General features: G+C 45.9%; 1 protein-coding gene across 2 annotated transcripts; it reads right to left on the bottom strand.

Annotated features, from left to right (window-relative positions):
- Positions 1 to 760: 760 nt before the first annotated feature.
- On the bottom strand, positions 761 to 21,803 carry LOC121536942 (neuroligin-4, X-linked-like). 2 transcript variants are annotated; one of them, XM_041844608.1, is made up of 9 exons: positions 21,466 to 21,803; positions 17,479 to 18,145; positions 17,184 to 17,336; positions 10,883 to 11,068; positions 10,475 to 10,755; positions 4,169 to 4,330; positions 3,634 to 3,995; positions 3,362 to 3,508; positions 761 to 2,986 (listed from the first exon to the last, which is right to left on the bottom strand). In XM_041844608.1, exons 2-9 carry the CDS (start codon positions 17,963 to 17,965, stop codon positions 2,152 to 2,154), a joined length of 2,613 nt encoding a protein of 870 aa, XP_041700542.1. In that variant the 5' UTR covers positions 17,966 to 18,145; positions 21,466 to 21,803; the 3' UTR covers positions 761 to 2,151. The 2 variants fall into 2 exon arrangements, with proteins under 2 accessions (XP_041700542.1, XP_041700543.1); XM_041844609.1 differs by having other exon boundaries at positions 10,475 to 10,740.

Here is a 21,803-nt window from a genome sequence, read left to right as displayed (position 1 = left end):
TAATAGTCACTTTACTGTATCGAGTACGTTTACATGCACACTAATAATATGGTATTAAACTGATTATGGCAGTAGGCCGTAATAGTCATGTAAACAAAGCCCGCTAAATGACCAAAATGTAAATATAAATATTAAAACATGCAAAGAACACTGGGTAATATGTCGCTGCGTGGGTAATTCCAGTAATATACTGTAATTTAGATTACATTACAATGTTTGGTACTGTAAAATTGATTGCCGTCAAATAAATTACAGTAACTTTTTGACCAATATCTGCCAGTAAGTTACTGTATTATTTTTTATGAAATGTTTTACAGTGCAGTATCTCCTCTTTTACACTCAGCTCTCGTTGTTATTCTCCAGGGCAGAGGGGAGAAATCATGACTGATTCAGTTTGAAGGTTTTTCTCTGAAAACGGCTGGTCTGCTCCTCAGCTACTGTGATCCTTCAAGATCAGCTGAAGGGCATCAGATAACCACACAGCCATTTAGTGGCGAGAGAGAGAGAGAGAAAGAGAGAGAGAGAGAGAGAGAGAGAGAGAGAGAGAGAGAGAGAGAGAGAGAGAGAGAGAGAGAGAGAGAGAGAGAGAGAGAGAGAGAGAGAGAACATTCATTCGTGCTGTGTGCTGTGTGTGTGTGTCCTGAAAAACTGTGGGTTTGTTTATGAACATCAGGATTTTTATCCCAGAAGACAGTATTCCTTTGAGAGTATAGTATATATATATGAGAAACATATAAATGGTAAAATACTGATACTTTATTTAACAAAATGCAGCAGAAAGTTCATACAGTACATACAGCAAAGACTCCTTCCATCCGTTAAGGCAGAAACAGAAAATATTTTGAAAAAGATACATATTCTAATCTAGCCTATGGTAGCATTTCAAATAAGATTAATCGTTTCAGATCCACTGTTTCAGCTTTCTTTAAATACAATACAGTATATGACTTTATATGAGTTTTATTTTGTGGTTCAAAAAGTTCACAAATGCAGAATTTGTGTCGGGCCAGATTTCAATCATAACGTTTTAGACTTCAGTATGATTGAATTAGGGTCTCAGGTCAACTGATCAGTTTTGTCTCTGGGAGACATGGTGGAAGCAGGTAGGGTCAGGATCAGGGTTAGATGACAGGGTTAGAGGTAAGGGGTCAATAAGGGTAAGGACTGAAATAAGAGTTCATAGACCGGTTGAGGTTAGGATGAGGGTCGAAGTTAGGATGTGGGTCGAAGTTTGGATGAGGATAGGGTTAGAGGTCAGGGTCAGAGGTTACAGGTCAGGGGTAAGGACAAAAGTAAGGGTCCATGGCTGAGAGATGGGACCAAGGACAGACCCAGTTACAGATCAGGGAAGAGGTTGGGCATAGATGTGGTCAGGGTTAGTGTTAGGGTCAGGAGGTCAGAGGTAAGGGTCAAATTACATCTTGTTCTGAGGACCTATACATTTATAATGAACTCAAATTAAAGCCTACGGTCGTTAAATAACATATTTTAATGCAATAAAACAGTAAAAGCTTTACATCTTACCATATTTTCTCCATTATGTTTACAAGTTATTTACATATTTGAACAGACTGCTGGTTGGTAGATCTTCGGACTGTTGAACTTGTTATTGTTGAACCCTTCAGAGGACTTTGTCCCAGGTGCTATAAATACAGTCTGTCTCTGTCCCTGTCCATCTGTTGTTCTCTGCCTGTCTGTGTCTGTCTGTCCTTCAGACCACATCCATGGCCTGGCTGAGCACAGAGCTGCAAGGAATGTTGATCCTCTGAAGGATTTCATTGCAATTGAAATATTCTACATTCACATTTCACAGGTTATTCAAGTTGTTCCCAGAAGGTTCAGTCAGTAGTCTGATCTGATCTGGACATCACAGCAGCCCTGCTCCAGGGCAAGTCACATGGCAACTTCGGCCATTTCGGACGCAGCTTATAGACAAGCAATGTTTCCATGATGTATGAACCAAATTGCCAGCCATATTGGAAGTTCTCATTTATAATGTTCCATTTACTGATGCACATTACTTCCTCTCCCAGAGTTCATCACTTCCACTCCTTAGTGTTCTACTCATGCAATACTGCAGACTGGATCGTTCCGCCATTTTAGATGCTGGAGAAACTATCCTGCTCCGTTCTGCTCCATCTCTGTCTGTGGTTATACGCGTGTGGTAGAATGTGTGTGTGTGTTGGGGTGTGTGTGCATGTGTGTATTGGGCAGGTGAGTGTTACTGTAAGGACTATAGCCCTGCATGGGCTGCACCCCCACAACAGAGCCAGGTGTCATGGGGGTCATGGGGGTCATGGGGGTGGCGGGGTGAGAGCCAGGGGTCATGGGCAGGGACCTGGGGGTCATCAGGGGCACATCGTCAGGGGAGCGTCTCAGGGTCAGGGTGTAGTCAGGTGGACAGGTCAGTCGCAGGGTGTCCAGAGTGTTGTAGATGTCCTGTGTGTCCAGCGTGTCCAGAGCCTCCAGCGTGTGGTGTATGTTGTGTGTGTCGTGTATCTCCAGCGTGTTGTGTTGGTGCAGAGCCTCAGCCTCCAGCTGCTTCAGAAGCCCCTCCCCCTGCAGCTGGTGTGTGATGTCAGCGTTCATGATGTCACGGCGTGGAGGTGGGCGTGGCAGCCTGCGATGTTCCATCTTGCGTTTGTCCTTCTTGTAGAGCAGAGCTGCAAAGGCCAGGATGTTGAGGAAGAGGAGTGAGGCTCCCACTGCAATGGTAACACTCAGCTCAGTGGAGTAGTCCTCCATAACGGGGTGTGGGACCTGCAGCTCCTCCCCCTGCAGTGCTGGAGCCTGGGGCGTGGCCGGGGGGTTGGGGTTGGGGTGGCGCGTGCTACCCAGGCCCAGGCCTTTAGACAGCCGCTTGGTGTAGGAGTGGGGGGTGGTGTCCTGGGGAGGGCTGTGGGTTGCAGAGGACACGTACTGCAGCAACTCGTTGATGTTGTGGAGGTGGGGCACCAGCTGTAGCCAGAACGCTGTCTTGGCAGCTCTGGAGTTGGATAAGAAAAATGTTTTTGGGGGGTTTTGCAGTAGAATCATCATCCATACAAAGAAAAAATACATTTCACAAGGAATCTGATAAAATATACACAATAACAGTACAAAGTGGTTCATTATACATTCTTGAACAAGATATGGCAGCAGCAAGATATCTGTTGCTCTTGGAAAGGTTGGCAAAGAAATGTCTACCTGTAGTGGTCTGTGATTATCTGATCTATCTGTAGTGGTCTGTAGTGGTTTGTGATTATCTGATCTACCTGTAGTGGCCTGTGACTATGTGATCTGTCTGAAGTGTTCTGTAGTGGTCTGTGATTATCTGATCTACCTGTAGTGTTCTGTAGTGGTCTGTGATTATCTGATCTACCTGTAGTGGTCTCTGACGCGTGGCTTCAAGCCGATGTGCAGGTACAGCTGTTCCTTGGGGGTGTACTTGGCCCAGGCCACCTCCTCAAAGCGGTTGGGTTTGGTGTGGATGAACTTGGTGTCCTGGGGCACCGGCTGGTTAGGATCTCTGAGACGAAGCACAAACACAATCAGAAATAGATCTTAAAAGTGAACCGTGGTTACTTTACCATTCAATAGAGGAAAGTAAGAGATATTTGTTAGCGAAGGAGTTAGACAAGAGATTTTTCTCACCCTGTCTTGGCGAAGTTCGTCCAGTATGTCATGACCACGGCGCTGAGCATCACATCGTTCTTAGAGAAGTTACAGTTGAAGAGGTCCGTGGGTCCGATCAGCGGTAGACCGAACACATACGGCACCTCATCTCCGTGGGAGGAGTCAGCCCAGGCGGGCGATGTGTCACTCTGACAGTGGTGGTAGAAGGAGTAGAAATATGTTGGCGATCCGTACTGGGCGTGGAGGTCTGCTGTGGCCACCGCCGGCGCCACCCACTGGTGATCAGTGAACAGCGCGACTAGCGTCTTCCGCCGGGTTTCAGGGTTCTCCCGGTCGGCCCAGTCTGTGTACATGAACTTGATGCTCTCTCTCAGCGTGTCCTTTTGCAAGGATAAAAACAAGGTACAAAAATACCTTGTCAATAAAGCACATGGGAGCATAGATAGATTGCAGTATGCAGAGTGCAGTTTTACTTTTTGCTGAACATATTCTTTGCCCTCCAACACCTTGCGTAGAAACACTGGGTGGGCATATACATTTTCCTACAGCCTACCTTCCCCTCCGGGTAGCCGTAGAGACTGTCCACGAAGTCCGACACGGCAAAGTCAAAATCGTCGCCGGAGACACCGTCCTCACTGTCAACAATCCCGTCAACGAACTGAAGCCCCTCCCCCTGGTTCACACCCAGCATGATGTCATAGTTGAGGAACTCCCCCTGTGTGTGAAGAACAGGGTTGACAATAACAATATTGTGCATCCTTAACCCTGACTCAGAACCCAGAACCAAATCTTGCTAAATCTAATAAACCATATTTTATTATTAACTTTTATTTACTCAGGGGAGCCCAATTGTATTAATTTTTTACTCCATATACAAACTTTACGAACAACAACTTATAGACGCACACAAACAATGAGTACATCTCATCTGCCCGGACCCGCATGCTCACACCCCCATCCCTAGTGCACACCCATCCCTAGTGCATGCATTATTGTTTGCCACATGGCCTGCAATTGTATCAATTTGTTTTTCTCAGTCACCCATGCCATTTAAATATTTAAATAATAAATCATTTGATTTTTCCATTGTGTTAATGATGGTGGATTGATTGATTTCCACGTTTTTACAATACGTATTTTCAAGATGAGTGATGAGAAGAGAATCGTCCAGCCCATTGGGTATCTCACCACACCCCCATATGCCATGTCTTGAAATATGCAGACAGACGGATTAAAAGTACATTTACATTGTAATACTTCTGACAGCCAACTTTATAGCTCCGCCCACAACTTCCGGACTTTATAGCATTCCCAGAAAGCATGGATTATTGAGTCATTATTAGTTTTACACGTAAGACATGAATTTTGTCTGTTGTATAATACATTCTATACATTAGCTTCTACTGGATTAAGTGTACATTTTCGTTAACTGTAATTTCGTTAGTTATGCTCCAACTTTCCCTCCATCTTGTGCCAACATCAGTTATTTTTAGTTTATATTAATATTTTTTTATAAGCGATTGTCAGTTGGATGTGTCCTCTGCAAGGTTTTGTATATTCCCTACTTGCTCTTTGTTGTTGTCTTGCTCAGTGTTAAATAACCTTTACATTGTTGATTCCTGCGTCTGTGTCCTGCCTCTTCGTATCCTCAGTACTCGTCACAGAATCACACACCAATCACGAAGATGGATGCAGCAGGTAATCCTCCTGGTGTTTCCCAGCGCCTCGACCAGCACCAGCAGCAGATTGCCCAGCTGAACGCTGCCATATAGGAAGTGCTTCAAACGCTGCATAAACTGACCATCGCTCCGATTCCACCTCAGGGAGCGGCGAGTGCACCCAGTCCACCTACTCCCGTGCTATCACCAATGTCTGAGGGACCCCTCGCCCTGCCGGAGTGCTATGACGGGAAAACGACAAAATGTAGAGGCTTCCTGCTACAGGTTTCACTGTATCTGGCGCGTCAGCGTGGGGCATCTCCATCGGACCAAGCCAGGATAGTGCTGGTGATTTCGCTACTGAAGGGAAAGGTGCTGGATTGGGCCACGGCCGTCTAGGAAGGAGGTGAGGCCGCAGCGCTTCCCTACTCCACATTTCTCGCTCGGTTCAGGGCGGTGTTCGATCTTCCCACGGAGGGAAAGGACGGGGGTGAGCGTCTCCTCCGGCTACAACAGGGAGAGGGGGCCGCGTTCGAGTACGCCCTGATCTTTCGCACAGTGGCGGCATCTTCCGGCTGGAATGAGCGTGCTCTGCGCAAGGCCTTCAGTAGAGGCTTACGGAAGGACATCACGACAGAACTCGCATGTCGGGACGACGAGATGGACCTTGATACCCTCATTGCCACGTCCATTTGTCTTGACGACATGTTGGGAGACCAACAGCGTTCCCAACACCTCCCGGAGCCTCGACGCTCACCCCATCGGAGCTATGGAAGCCGCCCTGCCTCCGGGTCCTCACCCATGGAGGTGGGAAGCACCCCCTACACCACCACGGACCACATATCTCCTGGCGGCTCCCTATCTAGGCGGTATGACTCCCGTCGCCGCTCCGTAAGTGTTCCTTCATCACCTGTCACCAAACCACTGTTTTTAGTTCCCCTAATGGTGAATGGTTCTTCCTTCTCTTCGCTTTCAACGGCAATGATAGATTCCGGATCAGCGGGGAACCTTATAGATAGGGAGCTGGTCTCTGAATGGGGGTTGTCCACCGTGCCACTGCCTTCTCCGCTACACCTCACCTCGCTGGACAATAAACCACTTGGATCAGGCACCATTACGCACGTCACTCTCTCCATTACCATCACCATTCCCACACTACTGGAGCACCACGAGGAGCTGTCCTTCCACATTGTCACATCACCCCTTCACCGGATCATCTTGGGATTGCCCTGGCTCAGACTACACAACCCCACCATCAATTGGATCACTAAGAGGATCACAACCTGGTTCTCCTCATTCCGGAGGACCTGCCTGCCGGTGGTTTGTTGTTCCACGTCAGTGGAGAGTCCGGAGTCCGCCCTCCAGCCCAACATTTCACGTGAGTACGCAAATCTCTCCGATGTCTTCTCTGCCTCCAAGTGTCTCCCTCCTCACTGGCCCTGGGACTGCGCCATTGACCTGCTGGAGGGACAACACCCCCCAAAGAGTCGCATTTACTCCCTCTCCATAGTGGAGACTGAGGCCATGGAGAAGTATGTGGCGGAGACCCTGAAACAGGGGTTCATCAGACGCTCTACCTCTCCTGCCTCCGCCAGCTTCTTCTTCGACGCCAAAAAAGACGGAGGACTGAGGCCGTGCATTGACTACCGGGGGCTGAACGCAGTCACCACCAAGTACCGGTACCCCCTCCCTCTGGTTCCGTCGGCCATCGAGCAGCGGCGAGGGGCCCAGTACTTTACCAAGTTGGACCCAAGGAGTGCCTACAACCTGATCCGAATCCGGGAAGGAGATGAGTGGAAGACTGCATTCAGCACTACCTCAGGCCACGATGAATACTGCGTCATGCCCTACGGCCTCGCCAACGCACTTTCCATGTTCCAGTCCTTCGTCAATGACGTGTTCCGAGACATGCTGAGTAGACAGGAAGCTGTTGGCGGTGGTCCTCGCTCTGGAGGAATGGAGACACTGGCTGGAGTGCGCAGTCCATCCATTCCGGATTCTCACTGACCACCGGAATTTGGAGCACATACGGACAGCAAAATGGATGAACTCTCGTCAAGCCAGGTGGGCCCAATTTCTTACTTGCTTTCAGTTTATTCTGTCCTACCGCCCAGGATCCCAGAATGTGAAAGCCGACGCACTCTCCAGGATGCACCATACCGGAGAAAGGAAGGATCTGGGGGGTCCTATCTTGCCTCCGTCTCTCATCGTGGCACCTGTCGTTTGGGATGTGGACGAAGACATCCACCTGGTGGCTCAGGAGGACCCAGCGCCTGCCAACGCCCCTCCGGGGTGCGTGTATGTACCCACCAGGGTCCGTGACCGCCTGCTGATCTAGGCGCACACCACCCTTACGGCAGTATTACGCGCATTCTCTCTCACAAAAGTACTGGTGGCCCACCTTGGCTACTGATGTCTCCCGCTATATCAACTCCTGTTCCATATGTGCCCAAACAAAGATACCTCGGAACGCCCCGGAAGGCAAACTAGTTCCTCTCCCAGTGCCTGAGTGACCTTGGTCACACCTGTCCAGAGACTTTGTCACTGACCTCCCACGGTCGGACGGCTCCACAACAGTCCTGGTGGTCGTAGATCGGTTCTCCAAATCATGCCGTTTTTTGCCACTAACTGGTCTTCCTTCTGCTCTCCAGGTCGCTGAGGTCCTGTTTCAACAGGTCTTCTGGCATTATGGACTTCAGGAGGACATAGTCTCGGACCGTGACCCCCAATTCACCTCCCGAGTGTGGAAGGCTTTCCTGGAGAAGATCGGGGCCACAGCCAGCCTCACTTCCGGGTATAGGCCTCAGTCGAATGGGCAGGTGGAGCACATGAACCAGGAGCCGGGGTGGTTTCTTCGTTGCCACTGTCAGGACCGGCAGTGTCTTGTCGTGTACTCGCTCTTTGTTGTTCTCTTGCTCAGTTTTAAGTAAACCTTTACATTGTTGATTCCTGCATCTGCGTCCTGCCTCTTCGTATCCTCAGTACTCGTCACACCTATCATATGAGCATCCGTTTCCGACTCAAATAAGATACCCTCAAGGTCGCTCTGAAATTTTGTGATATGTAACTTTTAAGTTGCATGTATTTAAAATGACTGTATCTTCATTGGTCAGTCCAAAATTACTTTTTAATTCTGTAATGGAAATACATGTATTTCCTGTTACCAAGTAATTTACGTTTTTTATGCCTTTAGTTTTCCATGTGGACCAATTTATGAATTCTGAAAAGCTGTCCAAGGATCGTTCCATAAGGTTGTGTTTTTAGGGAGTGATATTGGTTCTTGTAGAATATGTTTCATTTTCTTCGATATTGTTATAGTGTTCTTAAATATGAAGTGGCATCCCTGTCTTGTGCCCCTTTCTAAAGCAATTTCAACAGATAATATATTATTTGTGTATATTTTGGCTTTATTACATTTATTATTTCAGCTGGAAAGTTGAAAGCTTCCAAAGTTTTGAATAGAAAAAGCCATTCTAGACAGTCAAAAGCCTTTTTCAGCATCAACAGCCATTTTTGATAAATGTATATCTTGTTTTTGGGGTTATTGTATTAAACTGGAACATGTTCTTGTATTTGTTTGTGTCTATTTTTAATAAACCTTGTTTGATTAATATATACTGTTTCAAGTCTGGTAAGACTTTTGCCATTCTATTGCTTATAAGCTTTGTTATTATTTTATTGTCACAATTTATTAAACGTATGGGTCTATAATCAGCAGGGGACTCATAACATAACTGTAATAACCGTTTGATACATGGAACTAGGAAGTATTGAATTGAGTGACATGTGCTTTGTCATTTGTGTAAATAGTGGGGCTACCTTGTCCCAAAATGTTGAATAGAATTCTATGGGAAAGCCATCCATTCCTGGTGCTTTTCTCCATGCTAATATTTTAACAGTATCTAATATTTCTTCTTGGGTGATCTCTGTTTTTTCAATGGTGTCCTGAGGACATAAAATAAAATATAAAAACTACAAGATAGAATAACAAGTACATTACATTAGAACATCACAAACATCACAGGCATCATAAACAAATTATTAAAGTCAATCAAAACAATTGCACACCTCGGTGAACTCATTTATCATCAGGGTTTTAAACTGCCTTAGTGGCACCAGGGAATCCAAATGTAATGAATTTTGAAAGTGATTCCAAAAATCTGGAGGATTAAAACTAAAAGCGGATTTACCTAGTTCAGTGGAGACCCGAGGAATCTCAAGAGTCAACCAACCCTGTGAAGGGGTTTGGTATCTCATGTTTTTATACTTTAACAACGAAGTTAGGTAAGTCAGGAGCTTGTATAGTAGAGCTTTGTAGACAAAAAGGGAGTAATGAAGTGATCTACAGGACTTTAATGAGGACCAGCCAACCTTTTAATACAGGATGCAGTGATGCATATTAAAACTATCACCTGTGACAAAGCGAAAAGCTATGATAGATGGCATCCAAAGGTTTAAGAGTAGTGGCTGCTGCATTCCGATAAATGGTGTCACCGTTGTCAAGATCTGGCAGGAAAGTTGACTGTACAATCTGCCTCCTGCTGATCGGGGAGAAGAATTATCTATTTCTATAAAATAAGCCTATTTTAAATCTCAGCTTCTTAACTCGTTTTTTGAACGTCAAATTATTATCAGTCCAAAAGCCCAGATATTTATAGTCGGGAACCTGCTCAATGAAAGAACCATCCAATGCATAAATGTGTAAGCCATCTGATTATTTTTTTTGCGCCCCTACGGTCAGCCGTAGGGGCAATAGCACACATAACAGTGTCATCTGCATACAGATGAATGTTACAGGTTTTTGGAGATAGACCAATTTTATTTATATAAATAGTAAAGAGGACAAGTCCCAAAATCGACCCCTGCGGGACACCTTTAGTAATATCGAGGAAACTTGACACCATCAGAAAGCACACATTGTGTCCTATCTGACAGCTAGTTCCCAAACCACTTGCAAGACGCCTGGTCGAGGCCAATTTCAGACAACCTTTGAATGAGTAGGGGATGGTCGACAGTATCAAAGGCCTTTGATAGATCTATACATGTGGCAGCACAGTGATTCCTATGATCTAAGCAATTTAATATATAATTTAAGACAAACGTAGCTGCTGAAATGGTGCTATGTCCAGGTCTAACATTTTCAGAATAACTTGTAATACATGTATAATATATATAAACCATAGTGTTCTATATTTTCTCACCTGCTCCATGAGTATCTGGGGGTCATCAGGGATGACATCACCGTCGATGACAGGTCCGAAGGCGGTGTGGTATTTAGCTGGAGTGATGTTCTGTTCCACCAGCTCCTGGTAGGTCTTCCCCTGCAGGCAGACGATCAGCTCTGATGAGTCCTCCAGGCTGCAGCCCACCTTGTCCCCCAGCAGCCTTGCATACTTCCCTGGCTGGTAGTTGACCGCCCAGCTGGACAGGGCTGTCCCACTCTGGATGATCGCCTTCTGGAACAGATCTGATACACAGCATGCTGACAGAGGTTAGAGGTCAGAGGTTATGGGTCAGGAATTGGAGGTGATTCTTTGAGAACTGTGACCAGGCTGAAGGTTAGAAGTTAAAGGTCAAGAGTTTGGGTTCAGGGGTTAGAGGTTACTTACCCTCAGAGTAGTGGGACAGAGTTAGCAGGCTGACACAGGAGGCTCCAGCCCCAGAGCCAAACACGGTGACTCTGTCTGGGTCTCCGCTGAATGCAGCAATGTTCTCCTTCACCCAGCGCAGAGCCTGGATCTGGTCCAACAGACCATAGTTGCCTTTAGCTGCCTGGTCACCCGTACTGAGGAAACCTAAAGAAGTAACACATATAAAATACACAGCAATATCAAAGGAAAGTCTAGTAGATATTAGAGTAAAATGTTTAAAATAACACAACAAACAGAAATACAGTGCATTCGGAAAGTATTCAGAACCCTTGACTTGTTCCACATTTTGTTACGTTACAGCCTTATTATAAAAATAAAAAAAATCCACATCAATCTACACACAATGCCCCATAATGACAAAGCAAAAACAGGTTTTTAGAAATGTTAGCAAATTTTAAAAAAAATAAACAACTGAAATATCACATTTACACAAGTATTCAGACCCTTTACTCAGTACTTTGTTGCAGCACCTTTGGCAGTGATTACATCCTTTAGTCTTCCTGGGTATAACGCTACAAGCTTGGCACTCCTGTATTTCGGGAGTTCCTCCCATTCTTCTCTACAGATCCTCTCAAGCTCTGTTAGGTTGGATAGGGAGCGTCGCTGCACAGCTATTTTCAGGTCTCTCCAGAGATGTTAGATCGGGTTCAAGTCCGGGCTCTGGCTGGACCACTCAAGGACATTCAGTGACTTGTCCTGAAGCCACTCCTGCGTTGTCTTGGCTGTGTGCTTAGGGACATTGTCCTGTTGGAAGGTGAACCTTCGCCCAGTCTGAGGTCCTGAGCGCTCTGGAGCAGGTTTTCATCAAGGATCTCTCTGTACTTTGCTCAGTTCGTCTTTCCCTCAATCCTGACTAGTCTCCCAGTCCCTGCCGCTGAAAAACATCCCCACAGCATGATGCTACCACCACCATGCTTCACCGTAGGGATGGTATTGGCCAGGTGATGAGCGGTGCCTGGTTTCCTCCAGACGTGACACTTGGCATTCAGGCCAAAGAGTTCAATCTTGGTTTCATCAGACCAGAGAATCTTGTTTACATTTTACATTTTAGTCATTTAGCAGACGCTCTTATCCAGAACGACTTACAGTTAGTGAATACATTTTTTTTTTTTTTTATACTGGCCCCCCGTGGGAATCGAACCCACAACCCTGGCGTTGCAAACGCCATGCTCTATCAACTGAGCTACATCCCTGCCGGCCATTCCCTCCCCTACCCTGGACGACGCTGGGCCAATTGTGCGCCGCCCATGAGTCTCCCGGTCGCGGGCGACAGAGCCTGGATTCGAACCAGGATCTCTAGTGACACAGTTAGCACTGCGATGCAGTGCCTTAGACCACTGCGCCACACCATGAGGTGTTTCTCATGGTCGAGAGAGTTCTTTAGGTGCCTTTTCAAATCAAATCAAATTTGATTTGTCACTTGCACCGAATACAACAGGTGTAGACCTTACAGTGAAATGCTTACTTACAAGACCTAACCAACAATGCAGTTTTAAAATAAGTGTTAAGTAAACAATAGATAAGTAAAAAATAAAAGCTGTAAAATAACAGTAAAAATAACAGTAGCGAAGCAATATACAGGGGTTACCGGTACAGAGTCAATGTGCGGGGGCACCGGTTAGTCAAGGTAATTGCGGTAATATGTACATGTAGGTATAGTTAAAGTGACTATGTACTGGGCCGTACGCACTACCCTCTGTAGTGCCTTGCAGTCGGAGGCCGAGCAGTTGCCATACCAGGCAGTGATGCAACCAGTCAGGATGCTCTCGATGGTGCATCTGTAGAACCTTTTGAGGATCTGAGGACCCATGCCAAATCTTTTCAGTCTCCTGAGGGGGAAAAGGCTTTGTTATGCCCTCTTCACGACTGTCTTGGTGCGTTTGGACCATGATAGTTTGTTGGTGACATGGACACCAAGGAACTTGAAGCTCTCAACCTGCTCCACTACAGACCTGTCGATGAGAATGGGGGCGTGCTCGGTCCTCTTCTTTTTCCTGTAGTCCACAATCATCTCCTTTGTCTTGATCACGTTGAGGGAGAGGTTGTTATCCTGGCACCACACAACCAGGATTGCCATACCAGGCAGTGATGCAACCAGTCAGTTGCCATACCAGGCAGTGATGCAACCAGTCAGGATGCTCTCGATGGTGCATCTGTAGAAACCTTTGAGGATCTGAGGACCCATGCCAAATCTGATCACGTTGAGGGAGAGGTTGTTATCCTGGCACCACACGGCCAGGTCTCTAACCTCCTCCCTATAGGCTGTCTCATCGTTGTCGGTGATCAGGCCTACCACTGTTGTGTCGTCGGCAAACTTAATGATGGTGTTGGAGTCGTGCCTGGCCATGCAGTCATGGGTGAACAGGGAGTACAGGAGGGGACTGAGCTAGCACCCCTGAGGGGCCCCCGTGTTGAGGATCAGCATGGCAGATGTGTTGTTACCTACCCTTACCACCTGGGGGCGGCCCGTCAGGAAGTCCAGGATCCAGTTACATTTACATTTACATTTTAGTCATTTAGCAGACGCTCTTATCCAGAGCGACTTACAGGAGCAATTAGGGTTAAGTGCCTTGCTCAAGGGCACATTTACGTCATTTAGCAGACGCTCTTATCCAGAGCGACTTACAAATTGGTGCATTCACCCTATAGCCAGTGGGATAACCACTTTCCAATTATTATTTTTTTTATTTTTTTTTGGGGGGGGGGGGGGTAGAAGGATTACTTTATCCTATCCCAGGTATTCCTTAAAGAGGTGGGGTTTCAAATGTCTCCGGAAGGTGGTGAGTGACTCCGCTGTCCTGGCGTCGTGAGGGAGCTTGTTCCACCATTGGGGTGCCAGAGCAGAGGGAGGTGTTTAGTCCCAGGGTCCTTAGCTTAGTGATGAGCTTTGAGGGCACTATGGTGTTGAACGCTGAGCTGTAGTCAATGAATAGCATTCTCACGTTGGTGTTCCTTTTGTCCAGGTGGGAAAGGACAGTGTGGAGTGCAATAGAGATTGCATCATCTGTGGATCTGTTGGGGTGGTATGCAAATTGGAGTGGGTCTAGGGTTTCTGGGATAATGGCTACAGACGTGAGTGCTACATGTCTATAGTCATTTAGGCAGGTTACCTTAGTGTTCTTGGGCACAGGGACTATGGTGGTCTGCTTGAAACATGTTGGTATTACAGACTCAGTCAGGGAGAGGTTGAAAATGTCAGTGAAGACACTTGCAAGTTGGTCAGCGCATGCTCGGAGTACAAGTCCTCGTAATCTGTCTGCCTTGTGAATGTTGACCTGAATTTTTTTCCCTCTGGTTGCACATTTAACATGCTGGTATAAATTGGGTAAAACGGATTTAAGTTTCCCTGCATTAAAGTCCCCGGCCACTAGGAGCGCCGCCTCTGGATGAGCGTTTTCCTGTTTGCTTATGGCCTTATACAGCTCATTGAGTGCAGCCTTAGTGACAGCATCGGTTTGTGGTGGTAAATAGAGAGCTACGAAAAATATAGATGAAAACTCTCTTGGTAAATAGTGTGGTCTACAGCTTATCATGAGATACTCTACCTCAGGCGAGCAAAACCTTGAGACTTGGCAAACTCCAAGCGTGCTGTCATGTGCCTTTTACTGAGGAGTGGCTTCCATCTGGCCACTCTACCATAAAGCGATGATTGTGGAGTGCTGCAGAGATGATTGTCCTTCTGGAAGGTTCTCCCATCTCCACAGAGGAACTCTGGAGCTCTGTCAGAGTGACCATCGGGTTCTTGGTCACCTCCCTGACCAAGGAACCTTCTCCCCCGATTGCTCAGTTTTTGCTCTGACATGCACTGTCAACTGTGGGACCTTATATAGACAGGTGTGTGCCTTTCCAAATCATGTCCAATCCAATCAAGTTGTAGAAACATCTCAAGGATGATCAATGGAAACAGGATGCACCTGAGCTCAATTTCGAGTCTCATAGCAAAGGGTCTGAATACTTATGTAAAAAAAATTCATCAAAGACATGAACAGCAGGATGTAAATATGGACTTGGAACTAAAGGCCGATCTCCACTTCAAACTAGGTTTGATTCCTTACAATTCTGGGACTAGTAGGCTCACTGGGGATTGGTTGTTACGGCAGATAATTATCAATTTCTCATTAATGATTTTAATAAATCAATAATAACAAGTATTACAGTATGCCGTTTAAACCTAACCCTAATCCAGTAAGTGGCTACAGTTGCGCACTAACCCTTATACTGTAGATACAATGTATTGTCTAAACACAGATTGACAGACATGTTTGACAGTGTAGCCAAATCCCGAGGACCCAGTGACTGATGATGTCATGTGACCGTTGCTCACCACCCTCAGTCAGACCTGGGGTAGACCTGGGACAGCAGAAGAGTCATGTGTCACTGAACACATGCACACGCAAAATGAGTGTGTCACTAATTCACACGCCACATTAGAGACATGAGTGTGTCACTAACAGGATGAGCTGGAGTGTGTGTTACTGAGGGCTGAGCCACAAGATACATGTGACCTTCAATGATTATAAATCAGATCACTTAGACCTCCTCTCCTTCTCCCCTCTTGCTTTCCTCCTCCTTTTCCTCTTGACCCTTCCCTCACTACCTCTTTCCCTAGATCACCTCCTCTCCCACTCTCTTATCCTCTCTCTCTCTCTTCCCTCCCCTCCCCATCTCTTACCCTCTCTCTTATTCCCTCCCCCTCCTACCTCACACCCTGCCTCTCTTCTCTCAATTCAATTAAATTAAAAGAGCTTTATTGGCATGGGAAACATATGTTTACATTGCCAAAGCAAGTGAAATAGATAACAAAAAAAGTGAAATAAACAATCAAAAATGAACAGTAAACATTACACTAACAAAAGTTTCAAAGGAATAGAGACATTTCAAATGTCATATATTATGGATATGTACAGTGTTGTACAAAAGGAAAAATAAATAAACATAAATATGGGTTGTATTTACAATAGTGTTTGTTCTTCACTGGTTGCCCTTTTCTTGTGGCAACAGGTCACAAATATTGCTGCTGTGATGGCACACTGTGGTATTTCACCCAATAGATATGGGAGTTTTTTTATCAAAATTGAATTTGTTTTCGAATTCTTTGTGGTTCTGTGTAATCTGAGGGAAATATGTGTCTCTAATATGGTCATACATTTGGCAGGAGGTTAGGAAGTGCAGCTCAGTTTCCACCTCATTGTGTGGGCAGTGTGCACATAGCCTGTCTTCTCTTGAGAGCCAGGTCTGCCTACGGCGGCCTCTCTCAATAGCAAGGCTATGCTTACTGAATCTTTACATAGTCAAAGCTTTCCTTAATTTTGGGTCAGTCACAGTGGTCAGGTATTCTGCCACTGTGTACTCTCTATTTATGGCCAAATAGCATTGCAGTTTGCTCTGTTTGTTGGTTAATTCATTCCAATGTGTCAAGTAATTATCTTTTGGTTTTCTCATGATTTGGTTGGGTCTAATTGCGTTGATGTCCTGGGGCTCTGTGGGGTCTGTTTGTGTTTGTGAACAGAGCCCCAGGGCCAGCTTGCTTAGGGGACTCTTCTCTAGGTTAATTACTCTGTAGGTGATGGCGTTGTTATGGAAGTTTTGGGAATCGCTTCCTTTTAGGTGGTTGTAAAATTGAACATGCATGTAGAGTCTCAATTTGGTGTTTGTCCCATTTTGTGGATTCTTGGTTGGTTAGCGGACACCAGTTACTATCGCTCCTTTCCTTTACTCTCTCACCCCACCTCTCCTCTCTCTCTCTCTCACACCCACCTCTCTTCTCTCTCTCTCTCTCTCTCTCTCTCACCCCACCTCTCTTCTCTCTCTCTCTCTCTCACCCCACCTCTCCTCTCTCTCCTCTCCTCTCTCTCACCCCCCACCTCTCTTCTCTCTCTCTCTCTCTCTCTCTCTCTCTCTCTCTCTCTCTCTCTCTCCTCTCATAAAGCTTAATTGAACTCCACCTACTGTGAGCCATAAACACAAAGCTGTTGGCTCCCCTCTAACCAGGCGTACACACTCTCTCTCTCTCTCTCTCTCTCACCCCCACCTCTCCCCTCTCTCTCTCTCTCTCTCTCTCTCACACACACAGATTAATCTGGCTATATACAGGCTGCTAGCTTCTCAGTGGCAACACAGACCAGTGACATTTCAACCAGAGTAAGCCAGAAAGGTGATTAGGCGGAATCTCATGATGATGATGGTAAAGATGAAGATGAAGGTGATGATGATAATGATGATGACAACGACGCTGATGATGATGATGAAGTTGACTAACCCAGTACTCCCAGCCTGTAGTTGATTGTGATGACGATGACGTTTCCATAGCTAGCGAGGACACTGCCGTCCATCATGTTGCCGCTCCCCTCTGAGTAAGAACCTCCATGGACATACACCATCACTGGCCGCAGACCGCCTTCATCATGGATGTCTGGAATCACACACACAAGCCAGATTTTCTGAGTGTTCAACAGCTCTTGTAGTATGCAAAGAAACATATGTGGGTGCATGCATAAATATGTAGAGATAGATGATTTGTGTGTGTGTGTGTGTGTACTGTACATACTACATACCTTCCTCAGTGGGGACGTATATATTGAGGTAGAGGCAGTCTTCACTCTGCTGTGCCAGGTATGTGCTGGCTATGTCCAGATTGGCAGAGTACCAGAGAGGTAACATCTCTGTCAGCAGGCTGTGTTCCTCTACAGGCTGGGGGCAGACTGGGGAGAACTGGGTGGCGTTCCTCACCCCTGGCCAAGACAGGGGGGGCTCGGGGGGCTGGAAGCGTCTCTCTCCGGTGGGGGGGCGGGCATAGGGGACCCCCAGGTACTGGACAACAGGGCCCAGCAGGTCAGAAGGCAGGGGGGTCAACTGACCCCTCAGTCTGCCCTGGGACGTGGTGATGAGTGACTGGCTAGCAGCAGGGGGGAGGGACAGTACAAGTGAGAGGAGAGGGGGGAGGATGCCCCTCAGTCTGAACAGGGACAGGAGCATGGAGAGGACACACAGTAGAGAGGAGGGCAGAGAGGGGAGCGGGGTGGGGGTAGACGGGGGAGACATGTTGGAGGGACGTGGGAGCGTCGGCGTTGGGTTAAGGTCAGGACTCCGTCTGAGAGTCTAACACACACTCTACACAGCCCTGCTCAGTTTTCTGTGTGTGTTTGTCTCAGAATATGTCTCTCTCCTCCCTGGGTCAGCCAGTCACCTCCCGGTTCTCTTCGTACAGTCACACTGTTCTGCCTGGAGGGAGGGAGAGAGAGAGACAGAGAGACAAACAGAGAGAAAAAGATTGAGACAGAGCTTGAATTATATATACATACTGCATGTACAATGGTTCTCCTCCAAGCATGCGGGCTGAACTGGGCAAATTCCCTCTTCTACTGACAGTTGAAAAAAAAGAGCATGCAAGTTTTGACACAGCCTAGTCTGACAGAGTACAATACCACAAATAAAGGCAGACTTAAAGTATAGACATGAAGACCCCATTAAAACAACATGACTGGCCAGAGAGAACAGGCTGCAACCTCTCAGGGTGCAGAGTGGTAGAAACTGAGAGACATTATCTCCTCCCATTCTCCAACTACAGAGAAACTGAGAGTAATCTTGGTATAATTTTATATTACAGCCAGTGGCGACCCGTTATTCAGGGCAGGTGGGACAGAGCCACCTGTTTTGAGCCCCACCTGTTTTGTTGTTGCCTGTTTTTCCTGTTATTTTGGCATTAATACGTGTCACATATCAGTTTGCAAACAATGTAAAAAAACAAAACAAAAAACATATATGGAATTAATAAAGCCGCATACAAACATAAAGGTGCTTCAGCCTAGCTCAGTGCTTTCTGTGGTGGAGGGGCAGCTAGCGGAAAATACAGAGCATAGGGGTTGGTCATCTTCTCTAGTTGTGCCGTGATTGGCTCAGTGTTCTGTCACTCATGGGGACACTACGTCACCACAAAATCTACAGGGAGCTAGAAAGTTCAAGCCCCCTTGGGTACTGCCATAGATTTACATTTGAAGTGCCCATCCAAGAAGGGTCAAGGTCATTGGCCACAGATAAAATGACGTCAAATCACGTTATATCTACCGTAGCTTTGATTGGACTGATCATGTCAACATCATACTTTCAAAATCTTAGCTAGCAAGCTAGACAAGCAGTCATCATCATGAATCACGTCGACAATCTACTGGCAAATCCTTTTCAATCCTTGTCATATGAAGATAAATTATAGATCAAACAAATCGGTGCTCATCGGCCATTGCATTGGACAAAAACATTACACAACAAGTTGGAAAATTGCAAATTCAACAATTAGTGGTTTGGAGGGAATCAGTGGCTAACTGAAATCGCTGCAAAGCAATCACTATTTTGCTTCCCCTGCTATTAGGTGGAGAGGGGTGTGATCCAAGTCTGGGTTTAAGGGTCTCTTTTCCAAGCTTAAAAGGATAAACATTAACGCGCAACACCATGGGCCAGAAAAGGTTGAATACATTGGCCATGCTGTCAATCCAGCATGACTTCTGCCTCGTTCAAAACAACTGGAAACTCGGAAATCTCAGACTTCAGTGAGTTCAAGACAACTGGGAACTCTGAAAAAAACGATCTCCGACTTGGAAAATACGTTTTGAGTGGTCATCCAACTTGAAATTCCAAGTCGGGAACTCGGGCCTCTTTCTAGAGCTCCGACCTGAAGATCACTGACGTCATTATTCAACCTTGTTTTTTTCCGAGTTCTCAGTTGTCTTGAAAGCACCATAAATCTAGAGAATGCCAGACTTTGATGACAAAGTTTCATGACAAAATTTGCCCAGAAGAAGGACTTCCGCACCACCTTCCTGTTCAAGTGAGAACAGCACAACGGTGATTCCAAAAATGTATTGTATGCTGCTGCATAAATTATGTAATATGCCAGGGAGATATGTATACTGTAGCTAAGAAAGTAATACTAAGTGTATGTTGTGTAGTAAGCTGTTAGTAGCCCATGTGCCTCACCCTAATAATTTGGTCCCTTTCCCCCTCAGAATTTAGCCTACTGTTCTGACTTGGTGGTGCACATGTAGCCTATAGCCTGTTTTAGAGAAATGTAATCATCGAATATTGTAAGAGCTTTCATTGTCTGCTTATATGCCCCCTTTATTTATCCTACGGTTCTGACTTGGTGTACAGGGAGAATACTGTAAGAATGGCCCTAAGAATGGCCCATGTTCTGAATTCTGTCGATGTACATTTCAAAAGCGCTGAACAAATAGTTGTATTGACTGCGTCTGTCTTAGCTCGCTCATTAAATGTCTTAATCGAAATTACAGATTGCCTCTTATCCGCTCATCGTTCCCTTATGCCATAGTTTATACATCTCAATTGACAGTAGAAACCACATTTGTTTAAGCAAGTCAGCCATATCAGCTCTGTTTTTTAAAAAGGCAGTAAATGAGGCTGAATTAACTGTTTCGCTGACAGACTAGGCTCCGCTGATAGCCAGGTGTAGCGGTGGTAAGGATTCACTCCATGGTGCTGAAAAGAAAACTCTGCTGTTGGGACAGCTTTCTGTAGGCCCTAACAGTTTGTGGGCACCGTTTGTCACCGTTATAGTGCAATTCATGTATTGTTTAGTGTTGTGTTGTGTAGTGGCTTTGCTGGCATGCATCTAAAAAAAAATGTTGAGTTTGCCCCACCAAGATTTACATGCTTAAATCGCCACTGCTTACAGCACAGGGTAAAGTGGTAATAACATTGCAATAGCATGGTAACAAGTTATAGTTACTCACCATTAAGGAATTATTTTGCCCAGTTACCACTTAACTTCAGTGTAATAATATATATTATTATTTCAGGTGAATAATCTTTTGTGCATACATTCAAAATCAACATGCCAACAGTCTTGGGGCTGGCAGCACAGTATGTGATAGTTATTGCAATTGTTATTAATGTAATTTCCTTATTGTAATTTTTGTTAAATATCAGTCCTTTGTTTCTAAATTTCAGAACCCCACTGCACTTTCGGGGAAATTAGTATGCATGTAAAACATGTCCGCACAACTAGTTGTTGCTATAGCATTGATATTGTATTGATCGTGCCCATTCGTGCCAATAAAGGTCATTTGAATTGAATCTATTTTAGAGAGAGAGAGAGAAAGAGATGAATATGTAACATTTAAATGTATCTCTTGGCTGTGACTGGTAGCCTACTGCAGCTGCAACATCAGGTATCCTATATCTGGCCCTGTATCAGCTGCATATGGCTGAATATTTTAATCAGAGCCCATTCCTCTTCATTCGCTGCAGTGACACCCCCCAGGTGCTACAGGGGCCATGACACCGGTTGTGCTGCTTAGATCATGACGTTTTGACTCAGGACATGTCTAAAGAAAATCAACCTCTTATCCATCTGATATTCAGCTATATATCTATAATAATAAAATAATAGTGAAAGACATTCTATATTTTCACAATTTCACTGTGAAGCGCAACATCAGATGAATAGTAATGAGTTTGCTGTAGCCTACAGTACACCCCCCCCCCCTCACACGCACACACACTAGAACATGGTGATAAATGAGACTCACCGACACACACGTCATAGCTCCATTGGTCTGTTCACGCGGCTGCTGCAGTAAAAATGTGAGATGACAGAGCGTTTCATCCCTCACTGCGAAGAAAACTGAAAAGAAGAGAGGGAGAGAGGACAGGAGAGAAATCCTGGAACCGTGTGTCGGTGACTGCAGAGCCTCGTGCACCAGCGACGTGCCTGGGGTAAATTCCACCGATGCCGTGAGCTCCCGGGAATAGCCTAAGTATTTGTGGTCTGAACCCCGCAACAACTGAGTACGGTACAGGACGTGATTATCGTTAACGGAAGAAAATAACACGACGTTCACATCTTTCTCTCTCTCTTTCTCTTCTC

This window comes from Coregonus clupeaformis, chromosome 23, assembly GCF_020615455.1.
Source record: "Coregonus clupeaformis isolate EN_2021a chromosome 23, ASM2061545v1, whole genome shotgun sequence".
Classification (NCBI taxonomy): Eukaryota; Metazoa; Chordata; class Actinopteri; order Salmoniformes; family Salmonidae; genus Coregonus; species Coregonus clupeaformis.
Note: the sequence above shows the minus strand (reverse complement) of the source record. Positions and strands in the feature narration are given on the sequence as shown.

What these genes read in the sequence shown, in the direction of transcription:
- LOC121536942 (XM_041844608.1), bottom strand. Translation starts at nt 17,965, where the DNA reads ATGTCTCCCCCGTCTACCCCCACCCCGCTCCCCTCTCTGCCCTCCTCT. An exon ending in CTACAGGCTGGGAGTACTGG is followed by an intron (nt 11,069 to 17,183) that starts GTTAGTCAACTT and finishes TTACTTCTTTAG; the next exon opens with GTTTCCTCAGTACGGGTGAC. An exon ending in TCTGTCCCACTACTCTGAGG is followed by an intron (nt 10,756 to 10,882) that starts GTAAGTAACCTC and finishes AACCTCTGTCAG; the next exon opens with CATGCTGTGTATCAGATCTG.